The sequence below is a fragment of the Pezoporus flaviventris genome, unplaced genomic scaffold (assembly GCF_033815535.1).
Source record: "Pezoporus flaviventris isolate CSIRO_AGI_PZ_B2104156 unplaced genomic scaffold, CSIRO_AGI_Pfla_v1 ptg000188l, whole genome shotgun sequence".
NCBI classification, from domain to species: domain Eukaryota; kingdom Metazoa; phylum Chordata; class Aves; order Psittaciformes; family Psittacidae; genus Pezoporus; species Pezoporus flaviventris.
The window spans coordinates 2,778,976-2,792,123 of NW_026892736.1; the positions used below are offsets into that span (position 1 = coordinate 2,778,976).

General features: G+C 58.8%; 1 protein-coding gene across 1 annotated transcript in view; it reads right to left on the minus strand.

Annotated features, from left to right (window-relative positions):
* The window catches only part of DYSF (dysferlin), an 87,793-nt gene that overhangs the window by 57,284 nt on the left and 17,361 nt on the right, over nucleotides 1-13,148 (minus strand). Inside the window, 14 exon segments of the mRNA XM_061441091.1 lie at nucleotides 1,034-1,207; nucleotides 2,396-2,538; nucleotides 3,167-3,272; nucleotides 3,382-3,496; nucleotides 3,977-4,143; nucleotides 4,513-4,644; nucleotides 5,658-5,813; nucleotides 6,780-6,972; nucleotides 7,549-7,655; nucleotides 8,181-8,305; nucleotides 8,961-9,138; nucleotides 10,472-10,585; nucleotides 10,885-11,000; nucleotides 11,719-11,760. Of these exon segments, the coding sequence (XP_061297075.1) occupies nucleotides 1,034-1,207; nucleotides 2,396-2,538; nucleotides 3,167-3,272; nucleotides 3,382-3,496; nucleotides 3,977-4,143; nucleotides 4,513-4,644; nucleotides 5,658-5,813; nucleotides 6,780-6,972; nucleotides 7,549-7,655; nucleotides 8,181-8,305; nucleotides 8,961-9,138; nucleotides 10,472-10,585; nucleotides 10,885-11,000; nucleotides 11,719-11,760 (1,868 nt within the window).

Genomic DNA, 13,148 nt, shown 5'->3' on the forward strand with positions numbered 1-13,148 from the left:
TCCCATCCCAGTATCCCTGGGGACCATTGTACCAGCAGTCCCTGGGGACCATCCCATCCCAGTATCCCTGGGGACCATTGTACCAGCAGTCCCTGGGGACCATCCCATCCCAGTATCCCTGGGTACCATTGTGTCAGTAGTCCCTGGGGACCATCCCATCCCAGTATCCCTGGGGACCATTGTACCAGCAGTCCCCGGGGACCATCCCATCCCAGTATCCCTGGGTACCATTGTGTCAGTAGTCCCTGGGGACCATCCCATCCAGGTATCCCTGGGGACTAACCCATCCCAGTATCCCTGGGTACCATTGTATCAGCAGTACCTGGGGACCACCCCATCCCAGTATCCCTGGGTACCATTGTACCAGCAGTCCCTGGGGACCACCCCATCCCAGTATCCCTGGGTACCATTGTGTCAGCAGTCCCTGGGGACCACCCCATCCCAGTATCCCTGGGTACCATTGTGTCAGCAGTCCCTGGGGACCATCCCATCCCAGTATCCCTGGGGACCATTGTACCAGCAGTCCCTGGGGACCATCCCATCCCAGCATCCCTGGGGACCATTGTACCAGCAGTCCCTGGGGACCATCCCATCCCAGTATCCCTGGGGACCATTGTATCAGCAGTCCCTGGGGACCATCCCATCCCAGTATCCCTGGGTACCATTGTGTCAGCAGTCCCTGGGGACCATCCCATCCCAGTATCCCTGGGTACCATTGTGTCAGTAGTCCCTGGGGATCATCCCATCCCAGTATCCCTGGGGACCATTGTACCAGCAGTCCCTGGGGACCATCCCATCCCAGTATCCCTGGGGACCATTGTGTCAGCAGTCCCTGGGGACCATCCCATCCCAGCATCCCTGGGTACCATTGTGTCAGCAGTCCCTGGGGATCATCCCATCCCAGTATCCCTGGGGACCATTGTACCAGCAGTCCCTGGGGACCATCCCATCCCAGTATCCCTGGGGACCATCCGGGCATCCCTGGGGCCCACCCCATCCCATCCGCAGGAGCTGGGGGGAGGTGGGTACACACCAGGGCCCCCTCCAAGGCGAAGACGGCGGCAGCCCCGGTGCGCTCCAGGGGCTCCATCCTGCGCCTCCAGCGGCGGCGGCGGAAGGTGTCGGTGCGGCGCTGCTTGAGGTGGAAGCGCCAGCCGAAGAGCGAGGCGTATTCCCAGCCCTCGCCCTCCAGCTCCTCCTGCTTGTGCTGCCGGGAACAGGGTGGGAATCAGCGCAGGGATCAGCCCCACCTGCCCACAGCCCCCCTGCGCTCACAGCGCTGAGACCCCGGCACAGCCAAAGGGCAAAGGCACTTGAGCACGGGGCTCTCCAGGGGTAAGACTGAGCCCACCCAAACCTGGCGCAGCCTCTTCAAGCTGTTGCCTGCTAGGGATGTCCCACCCCCTGTCCTCCTTCTGTATCTCCACCTTAGAACCATTCCGCTTGGAAAAGAAACACTTAGGTTGGAAAAGACCCTTAATGCAGAATCCTGAAATGGTTTGGGTTGAAGGGACCTTAAAGCTCCTCCAGCCCCAACCCCTGCCACGGGCAGGGACCCCTTCCACTGGAGCAGCTTGCTCCAAGCCCCTGTGTCCAACCTGGCCTTGAACACTGCCAGGGATGGGGCAGCCACAGCTTCTCTGGGCACCCTGTGCCAGCGCCTCAGCACCCTCACAGGGAAGAGCTTCTGCCTAAGAGCTCAGCTCAGTCTCCCCTCGGGCAGGTTCAAGCCATTCCCCTTGGCCTGTCCCTACATCCCTTGTCCCAAGCCCCTCTCCAGGTTTCCTGCAGCCCCTTTAGGCACTGGAGCTGCTCTAAGGTCTCCCTGGAGCCTTCTCTTCTGATCTTTCCCACCTCTGATCCCCCCCAGGGCCACCAGAGCTCTGCCACCGAGGGACATCCATCACAAGCCCATAGAGGCTTTATCTCCTCAGAGCTGTGTCAGCTCCCTGGGACACCTGCATCCCTTGGGCAAACGGGCTGGCAGGGGCTCCCGGTGCTTCCCAGCCTCTGTTGTATGGAAAAACCACTGGAAAGGGAACCAGTGTCCTGGGGAAATGGTTTGGGAGGGGGGGGGGAGATATCCCAACTCTGCGGCGGCATTTACAGCCCAATTGCACCACCTAGAGGGAAGCAGGACCGGCACCAGGGACACACTGGGGATCTCTCCCTGCTCCTACGCTGGTGGAGGTCCCCATCCCACCCCACAGCCCAAGCAAGCACCCCTGGAGGGGGCTCCACCTCTTGGAGGTGCTGACCCCCATGGTGGACACCGGAGGCTGCTGCCTGCTAGGGCAGGGAGAGCCCGGCCACCCAGAGCCCAGCGGGGCCCTGCAGAAGGCCAAGCAGCTCCGTATGGACACGGCCCTGCCTCATTCCCACGGCCCCATCCCACCTTCCTCATGGTCTCCATGTGCGCCAGGTCCCGGCGGCGCAGGCGCACCCAGCGCCGGCGCCGGTTGGTGTGGTACATCTTCTCTGCCGGCACCCAGGCCTTGGGCTTGCGGTCCGGAGGGATGGTGATGCCGTATTCCCAGCCTGGGGGAGAAGGAAGCAGCTGGTGAAGGTGAGAGATGAGCCCCAGAAACTTCCTGCAATCAGGAACCTTCCTCACACATGGAACGGGTTGGGATGGAAGGGACTCATCCCGTTCCAATCCTCTGCCACGGGCAGGGACATCTGGACATATCCCGACTGGAATAACTTTGATAGCAAAGGTTTGTCCAGATGCAGCCCACGTTCCCAGTTTGACAACGGCCTGCTTGTGCTGCTGCTCAATGCAGGTGTGCCTCTGGGGATGCCCGGATGATGGGTTCATGGTGTCCCACCAGCCCTTGGCTCTGAGCCACAGCTTGGGGACTTTCCTCTGTGCCCTTCCTTCCTCAAGCAGCCCCAGCCCTTGTGCCCACGCTCGGATGCTCTCTGACTGATGCTTTCCATTCCTCTTTCACCCAAAGCCAGGGGAGATGCCTGGACCCCAGCAACTGCCCACCCCATAGCCCCAGAATGAGCCAGAGCGAGGGGGAGATGACTGCTCCTGAAGCCATCAGGGCAGCCACAGATGGGATGCTACCATCCCCTGGTGCTGGATGGGACCGTGGAAGGAAACACCACAACAGGCAAAGAGGATGAAACCAGGAGGGGTGCCCAGAACTGATCCTGATACCTTTCTCATCCACAGCTCTGTTGAGGTCCGTGTCCCACTCCACATCTTCCCATTTCCAGCCCGGAGGACACTCGATCTCATCCTTATGCAGGACCTTCTCCCCGTTCTGTGGGATACAGGGATGTTTTCCATCAAGCAACGCCCTGATCCCATGGGGGTTCCTACCACTGCACCCCGCATTGCTGACCCCCCCGAGCTGCCCACTTCACCCTTACCACATCAGTGTAGGCATCGGTCATGTGGATCCATTGGCCTCCAGGCAGCCGGAGCTGGTTCTCGAACACCTCCTCCACGAAGCTCAGGTGCCCTGCATCTACATCATGCAGCAACCTGCACCCCGGGGAGATGCACAGCGTCAGGAGCTCCCTCCCTGCCCCACAGGGACCCTGGGTCCGACCCCCTATTGCATCCTGAACCTCTTCTACCCCAAGCAGAGCTCCCATGGAACCTCATCCCCTCAGCTCAGTGAATCCCACCACTAGATCCAATGCAAGAAGCTTGCAGAGCTGTGCTGAGCACCCACATCAGTGCCCCACAGGGATCCCACCTCCAAAGCTCTTCAATGTGGGGTTTGCACAGGCACCCCAGTGAGCTGGGGCAACCGTGACCATGAGTGCCATGGTCACTCAGCAATGATCCATCCTGCACTAATGCTGCTGCCTCCCAAGGATGGGGTAAGGCAATGAGGAACCCCCACGGCACCCCAAGCCTCCATGCAGCTTTGTGGGTGACCTCACACAGCTCAGCATCACTTTGGGGTGCCCAGGCCAGCCCGTCAGGCTCTGCTCCTCACAGAACACCATCACTCACGTCTTCTCCGGGCAGATGAACCAGTCCCCAGCCCAGGTCCAGCCTGTGGAGGGGCGGAAGCTGTCCTTGGGCAGCTTGATCTTGCCGGTGACATCCGAGTACTTGGGGTAGGTGAGGCCAGTGGTGCCCCAGTTCCCCACCAGCGCCAGCTTGGTCTGGTTCTCGTACTGGGGGAGCAAAGGCAGATGATGGTGCCACATCGGAGGCACAAAGCCCCATCCCATGAGCAATCCCTTCCTTCCTGCAGAGCCCAACCTGAGGACAGACCTCTTGGGAAGAGCCTAACCCCCCCACCAGCCCCCTGACCCTATGGGCACCCTCAGGTTACCCCTCAAAGCATATTGAAGGAGATGTGAAGCCACCAACCTCTCCCCAGCCTTTTGGCTCTTTCTTCTCCCCACTGGTAGGGACTGATGTGACCCTCACTTAGCAGTGGCATCACCCACGGTCCAGCCCACCCCATCCCCTCATGATGATGACGATGCTCCCACCAAGGAGAAGAAAACCCTTCCTCGTGGTCCCCATTGGATGCTCACTGTTTCGGCAAAGACGGAGAGCTTGCCCTCGGCGAACTGGTTAAACTCCTTCTCATCCACCGAGAGCCCGAACCAGAGCTGCACCCGGATCTGCGCCGGGATCTTCGGGCCCATCACCTCCTCCTGGGGGTACTGCCAAAGGCAGAGCCACATCAGTACCCCCGAGGAGGGTATTAACAGGGGATGCTCGGGATGTGAGGCTGAAGTAAAGCCCCCATAGCCCCGGAACTGGGACAACGTCAACAGCATGAAGAGCGCTTTGGGGAGGAGATTCGAAGCTCCTCAGGGTGAGGACACCGAGCCCAACAACGTACTTAGAATCACAGAACGGCTGGAAAGGACCCTGAGATCACCCAGTTCCAACCTTCAGCAAGAACACACAGAATAAAGAGGGAGATGTCTCGCTGCCCTGTTTTCTGTCACTATTTTCCCCCTCCAAGTGATGCTGGTTTTCCATCCAGAGCTAAAGGACAGAAGAAAACCCAATGTGTTTTGGTTCTTTTGCTGCCAGCGCGAGGTTTGGGGGTTTATTTCATTGATTTCACTTCACTTTGGGTTTTCAGAGCTGGCTCAGCACCGATTGCCTGCTCCCAAACTGGCACAGAGGGAAAGGGCAAAGAACCATCGCTTGAGATGCAAGAAGCTGGGTAAGAGCCTGGCAGAGGAGGCCTCAGCTTGGAATCCCTGGGCTGGCAGAGGGGCAGGAATGTGCAAAGACATCAAAAAACATTAAAAAGTTAAAAATGAAACTAGGTTTTGTCTCAAAAAGCACCATCTGGGACAAAGAGCACCCGTGTTCGATGCTTGGAACATGCAGAAAATCTGGGGGTTGGAACTTGATGATCTTCAGGTCCTTTCCAACCCAAACCATTCTGGCTCTATGATACGGAGCTATCCACAGGGATCTGCTGCACGGCCATGGCAGAGGAGCTGGACTCTGCCAGAAGCACCACCAGGATTTACCATGCAGGAACCTCCTTTCAGAGGGTCAGAACCGGGTCTAGGGCTTCCTTGGAGCCCCACACGCTCACGGGTTGATGCTGAGCTGGGATTTCAGGCCTCCCTGCTTGGCTTTCCCTCCCGTTTTAGGGACGGACGGGTTCCATCCATCACTGGTGCGCACACCCCAAGAGCCCTGAGGGTACCTTCAGGAAGATGGTCTGCAGCTTCCCGCAGTTCTTGCCGCAGCAGTTGGAGATGTTCCTGGAGAAGAGGACCTCATGGGCGGGCACGCGGGCGTACGCCACGCGCTTGTCCCCCTGCAGCATCCAGATGACGATGTCGGGGAGGCTGTTCTGGGGCTGGAAGACACAGAGGCCGTCGTGTCCAAGTGGGGCTCTGATCTAAGGCTCTGATCTGATCGGGCTAAGAAAGTTGGGGCTGTTCAGCCTGGAGAAGAGAAGCTGCGTGGAGACATCAGAGCAGCTTCCAGTATCTGAAGGGGGGCTATAGGGATGCTGGGGAGGGACTCTTCATTAGGGACTGTAGTGATAGGAAAGGGGTAACGGGTTCAAACTGAAACAGGGGAAGTTTAGGTAGGATCTAAGGAGGAAATTCTTTCCTGTGAGGGTGGTGAGGCACTGGAATGGGTTGCCCAGGGAGGTTGTGAATGCTCCATCCCTGGCAGTGTTCAAGGCCAGGTTGGAAGAAGCCTTGGGTGCCATGGTTTAGTGTGAGGTGTCCCTGCCCATGGCAGAGGGGTTGGATCTTGATGATCTTAAGGTCCTTTCCAACCCTAATGATTCTATGATTCTGTGATCTAGAGCACCAGCCATGGGGGCATGAGGGAGGCCCCGAGTCCTGCTGCCAACCCAAGCCCATGGAGTGAGACCTGCCCACCCAAACCCCAGCTCAGCAGCTCCAGATCCCATCTGGGTCTGGCCAGGGATGAGCAGCCTCCTGTTTCCCCAAGCCCTGGCCTCCACTAAAGCATTCGTTGAGGGTTTGCTGGCCATGCTGTAAAGATGTGCCATGAACAAGGTTAAACCTCAATGACTGGGGGCCAAACGTGTTGCCTGTTGTGTTCACACCACGTCACTTGCCTTGGCTCACATAGAAACATAGAATCCCAAACTGGTTTGAGTCGGAAGGGACCCTAGGGACCATCCAGCTCCAACTCCTGCCACAGGCAGGGACACCTTGCACTAGAGCAGATTGCTCCAAGCCCCGTCCAACCTGCCCTTACACCATGGTGATGGAGGGCTTGGGAAGCCCATGACCCTCCGCAAGGTGCAAAGCAGCTCCTGCCACCACCACAGCAGCGTTACCTCCTCCGCCATGGCCTTCAGCCTGGAGAGCCAGTCCTCTGCCTGCTCCAGGGCTGCCGAGAGGCTCGAGTCCTCGTGCTTGAGCTTCAGCGCGGTCTTCACCATCTGCTCCAGGTTGCTGCTGCGGAACCGGTACAGGTTCTGGTCCAGGTGGGTGCTGGCTGGCTTAGCCAGGACGTCCGGCAGGGTCAGGCTGTGGCGATGGGCAGAGATCACAGAATACAGAAGGGTTTGGGTTGGGTTGGGTTGGGTTGGGTTGGAAGGGGCCTAAGAGCTCATCTCAGTCTCCCCTCTGGCAGGTTAAAGCCATTCCCCTTGGCCTGGCCCTACATCCCTTGTCCCAAGCCCCTCTCCAGGTTTCCTGGAGCCCCTTTAGGCACTGGAGCTGCTCTCAGGTCTCTCCTTAAGGAGTTTTCTCTTCTCCAGGCTGAACATCCCCATCTCCTGCTCCAGCCATCAGACACACAGCACCCATGAACAGCCAAACACCCCTCTGCGTGGGTGCCTCCTGTGCAGGGCACACAAGACTCAACCAGAAAGCCCCATCAGTGCTCCTCACCCCACCACCCCTCTGGCTGGGCTCCTGCCCCACACCGTGCTGCTCGAATGTCACCATTTCAACTCCATGCCTTGGCTCAGCAGCTTTTGAAGCCAACATTGGCCAATGACCCACAGTTTTCCGAGAGGAAGGAAGACCTTGTCCCTTCCTAGATAGCCAAGGGCAGTAAATGCCACGCTAAGGCTGACGCTGAAACGGGGCAGCACGTACCTGCAGTCAGCGATGGTGTCATCCAGCAGCTGGGCACACAGGGCATCCAGCTCACTCGGTGAGCGGTTGGCCTTGAGAGCCAGGTGGACCTTCTCCAGGTTTGCTTCCTGCATGATAGGGAGGGAAGAGGAGGAACTAAGGAACCCCCCATCCCTGCTCCACCTTGAGCAGGTTGTCCAGGACCACATCCAGTTGAGTGCTATCTCCAAGGATGGAGGCTCCACACTCTCCATGGACCCTCCCAGTGAGTGCCTGGAGCTGCTCCCATGATTGGAAACCCCAGGCTGGGTCCCACCAGGGCTCTGCACCTCTGGTTTTGCTCCTGTTGGAGCTCCAGAGGGAAACAACAGCAAGAAATCCCATCAAGAGCTCAGGAGCTGAAGGAAGGTCTTTGCCTCCTGCACCTACATCAGTAGGCAAAGCACTGTGCTCACACCCCAGTGCAGACAAGGGTGGTCCCTTCCCCTCCATCACTCCATGGGCAGAGCACAGCACCCAGGACACCAACAGATTCCCCCTCCACAGCACAACAGTCATCAAACCCAGCCCTGACCCAGCCTGGGGATGGCCTCAGCCCCTCAAGAAGGATGGAGAATGGAGGTGATGATGCTCCCGGCTACCACAGCACTCACCAGCCTGTCTGCTGCGTGGTGGAGCAGGTTCTGGGCATCGGTCCGATAGCTGATGTCCTCCCAGTAGGATGACAGCACCACCACGGGCTTCACGTTGCCCCAGGGCAGGTAGTAATACTGACAGCCTGGAGGAGACAGCACATGAGTGAGCTCCTCGTACTGGGGTGATGGGCTCCCCACCCATCACCATCTGTCATGGATAGAAGCCCATCTTTGGAGCTCTTTTGGAGCAAGAGGATGGGAATTGTGCTCCCCAAAGCAACCCAAGGTCCAAATTGATCTGCATCAACCTCCATGGCTACAGCAGCTCCTGCAGAGCAGCAAGGCCAGAAACCAACAGAACAACCCCGATGCAGTGGGGACATCTCAGTCCAGACCAAGAGTCCCACAGGAGCCAGGGAAAGGCCACCCCAGAGCAGTGCCTCTTCCTTAGAGAGAAATGGGCACTGTTAGTGCCTGAATGCTGCCCAAGAACCACTTCAAGAACTGAGAGAAGTAATCCTGGATTCCCCACTCCTCCCCAGCCACATATTCCCCCATCACAGCACGGTTGAGGCGGGTAAGAGACCATCCCATCCAGCCCATGCTCAGGCAGGATCACCTTGAGCAGGGTGTCCAGGATCACACAGAACCACAGAAGGGTTTGAGCTGGAAAGGACCTTGACACCATCCAGTTCCAACCCCTGCCATCCAGTTGGGTGTTGAGTATCTCCAAGGATGGAGCCTCCAAACCCTCCCTGCGCATCCCACCCATCGCTTGGTGACCCCGGAGCTGCTCACCATCGAAGACAGCCCGGCTGTACTGCGTGGTGGAGGCCAGGGGCAGGCACGTGGTGTCGAACTTGTTGCCGTAGTTGCCGATGCTGACCTCGAACTGGATGGCATCATCCACGTCCTGCAGCATGGTGGCCGAGTAGAAGGCGGCGAACAGGGAGTACTTCCGGCGGCGCAGGTACTTCTGCAACAGGCAAAGGACCGTGGCCATAGGAGACACCACCGGGCTCCCCAGCACACGCAGCCTCTGCTGTCCCAGTGCACAGCAGCTCGGTGAGGCCTCCAAGGTGGAAACGTTTATGGGAAGGAAGGAAAACAGAGGTTGGAGAAAGGGAATTTGGGGTGAGATGTTCAGGAGGAAGCCGACAGAGGAGAAGGGTAGAACTTCCCCTGGGAAATTCAGCTTAAAGGTGAAGAAACATGGGCAAAAGGAGCAAGATATCTGTGATAGAGCCTGAGCTGAGACACACAGAATCACAGAATAGTTTGGGTTGGAAAGGACCTGAAGCTCATCAAGTTCCAACCCCCTGCCATGGGCAGGGACACCTCACACTAAACCATGGCACCCAAGGCTCTGTCCAACCTGGCCTTGAACACTGCCAGGGATGGAGCATTCACAACCTCCCTGAGCAACCCATTCCAGTGCCTCACCACCCTCACAGGAAAGAACTTCTTCCTTATATCCAGTCTAAACTTCCCCTGTTTCAGTTTGAACCCGTTACCCCTTGTCCTATCACACCAGTCCCTAATGAAGAGTCCCTCCCCAGCATCCTTACAGGGCCCCTTCAGATACTGGAAGATGCTCTGTCTCCATGCAGCTTCTCTTCTCCAGGCTGAACAGCCCCAACATCTCCAACCCCTCCATGGTAGTCAGAGAATCATGGAATGGTTTGGGTTGAAGGGACCTTAAAGCTCCTCCAGCTCCAACCCCTGCCACGGGCAGGGACCCCTTCCACTAGAGCAGCTTGCTCCAAGCCCCTGTGTCCAACCTGGCCTTGAGCACTGCCAGGGATGGGGCAGCCACAGCTTCTCTGGGCACCCTGTGCCAGCGCCTCAGCACCCTCACAGGGAAGAGCTTCTGCCTTATCTCCAACCTGAACTTCCCCTGTTTCAGTTTGAACCCATCACCCCTTGTCCTGTCCCCACAGTCCCTGATGAAGAGTCCCTCTCCAGCATCCTTGTAGCCCCCTTCAGACACTGGAAGCTGCTCTGAGGTCTCTCTCAGCTTCTCCAGGCTGAACAGAACCAACTTTCTCAGCCTGTCTCCATACAGGAGCTGCTCCAGCCCCTGATCACCCTCGTGGCCTCTGGACTTGTTCCAACAGCTCCACGTCCTCCTTATGCTGAGGCCACGATGCTGTTCACCACGGTCTGCTCGCTACCATGCAGCAGCTCAGGTGGAAACACAGCAGGAGAACCCCTCCAGGAGCCCACCAGGACATCACCCACCAAACCAGCACCTTCCACACCGTGCTGCTGGGGGGCTGGCCCCAGACACCCCATAGGGGCCCCGTTACCTCCACACGCAGGACGTCATCCGCAGAGATGTCCTCCACCTTCTGCTCCACGTGCTCCACCAGCTTGGTCTCCAGCTCCACCAGCATCCTGCCGCGATACGCAACGCCCTCGCCCTTGGGGTAGACCAGGGACAAGGCGTCAGGACCCCGGTGTCCCCGGCCCATGGGCGAGCTCTGCCTTTGCCTTCAATGGGCTTCACTGCAGAGGAGCAGGACCAGGGAAGGTGCTGCTGCAAGAGCTTCCGAGGCGGAGCTGGGGCAATGGCAGGAGGTGTTTGGAGAGCGGGAGGAGGCAGGGCAGGAACCGCAGCGCAGGCTCCTCACGACAAAGCCAGTCCGGGTTAGAAGCGGCTGCTTTGGGCAAGCAGGAGCAGAGGTTTAGTTGAGGTGGTGCTGGGAGAAGCCGGGGTCACCTTGCCCAGGTTGAGCGTCTCATACGGGTCAGGGAAGCCGGTGAACTCCCGGGGGCTGCCGTAGAGGTTGATGTAGCAGGGACCAAACGTTGGCAGGAACCCGAGGCCGTCGTCCACTGCGGGGAAAGAGATGTTAGAGAGTCCTGAGCACCGCGGGGATGAGTCCCTGGGGCTGCGCTGCACGGGGACCGCGTGCATGAGGCTGGAGGCCACCAGAACCATGGAGCTGCTGCGAGGGCTGGAGCAGCTCTGCTCTGGAGCCAGGCTGAGAGAGCTGGGCTGGGGCAGCCTGGAGAAGAGAAGGCTCCTGAAGGGGAGACCTGAGAGCAGCTCCAGTGCCTGAAGGGGCTGCAGGAAAGCTGGAGAGGGGCTTGGGACAAGGGATGTAGGGATGGGATGAGGGCTTCCAGCTGGAAGAGGGAAGAGCTGGATGGGATACAAGGAAGTTCTTCCCTGTGAGGGTGGTGGGACACTGGAATGGGTTGAATGTGCCTGCCCCATCCCTGGCAGTGCTCAAGGCCAGGTTGGACACAGGGGCTTGGAGCAAGCTGCTCCAGTGGAAGGGGTCCCTGCCCGTGGCAGGGGTTGGAGCTGGAGGAGCTTTAAGGTCCCTTCAACCCAGCCCAGGCTGGGATTCTAGGGAAGAGCAGTGGAGCCCTTTCCATGCTCCCACAGGGCAGGAGGAGGCTGAGCTGGAGCTGCCCCCTCGCCCCATTCATGTGCCCGGACACAATGCAGCCGATGCTCCACTAACTCCATCCAGAGCCCTGGTGGCACCTGAACCAAAGCCATTACCGAGCTCTACTGCAAACCCAGAGGCTAAGGGGGACGTACGGTCTGAGGCTTTCAGAGGCTTCGCGAGAGCAGGAAACTCATCTGAGGCACAAAGAAAGGGAGAGAGGTCAGGAAAGGCAGCAGAGGAGCATGGAGGAGGGATGGAGGGGTATGGGAGATGAGGGTGGATGTTCTCATGGGCTTTGGTGCCAACAGAGACAGACAGAGAGAGGAAGGGGAGGTTGGTACAAAGCCCTGTGACCCTTCCAGAGCTGGAGGGCTGGTGTGAAACAGGAGGATTTGAGCATCCCTGAAGGATGCTCCATGTGTTGCAAAGGCCGGATGCAGCCTCAGCTCCCCAGCCCATCCTGGGTACCAAGCAGGTCTCAGTGGTAGGATGGGATGTGCTGGTCCTGGGTAGACCCCTCAGAACCTCCTCTTCCTCCCTCCTGGCCTCTCTGTCTCTCTCAAGATCAGCCCAGGAGCTGCATTGAAACTGGGAAGAGTGGGGCTGGACTCACAAGAACCGTGCTGCACCCAGCTCCATGCCTGCATGCACAGCCATCAGTGGGACACGTGGCTGCAGCTTCACCCCATGCTTGTGTCTTGGCTCATGCCCCTGCAGAGTGGGGATGCTCGTGATGGGACAGGGCTTTGCAGGGTCTCAGAGATGCCCAAAGCAAAGGGAGCAGAGTGAGAGGAGTCCCAGTGAGGTGGCAGATGCCAGCAGGTTGTTAGCAGCAGGAGATGCTCATGCAGGTTAGTGCCTCTGTGCTAGTCCTTCACTTCAGAAAGCCCCTGGACTGGAAACAACCCCCTCAGCACAAGCTGGACCTGAGCCCTCACCCCATCCTCTGACATCCCCTAAATGTCACCTAAGGAGGAGCCACAAGTGGGGGCACACACAGGTGGGATGTGGCATCTTCAGGCATCCTGTATCAGCACCAGTGCGGCAGCAGGGCCAGGGCAGGGATTGTGCCCCTGCACTGGGCGCTGGGGAGGCTGCACCTCGAATCCTGTGTTCAGCTCTGAGCCCCTCACTACAAGAGAGACCTTGAGGGGCTGGAGAGGGGCCAGAGAAGGGCAATGGAGCTGATGCAGGGCCTGGAGCACAGGGGTGATGGGGAAGGGCTGAGGGACCTGGAGGGTTCAGATGGAGAAGAGAAGGCTCAGGGGGACCTGATGGCTCCCTACAAGTGCCTGAGAGGAGGATGGAGCCAGGAGGGGCTGGGCTCTGCTCCCAAGGAACAAGGGATGGGACAAGAGGAACCGGCCTCAAGCTGCCCCAGGGCAGGTTTAGATGGAGCTGAGGAACAATTCCTGCCCCAGAGGGTGCTCAGGCATTGGAACAGGCTGCCCAGGGCAGGCCTGCAGGCACCGGCCCTCCAAGTGTTCACACTTGTGGAGACGAGGCCTCAGTGCCATGGGGCAGTGGTGGCCTTGGCAGTGCTGGGAACGGTTGGACTGGGTGAGCTTTAAGGGCTTTCCCA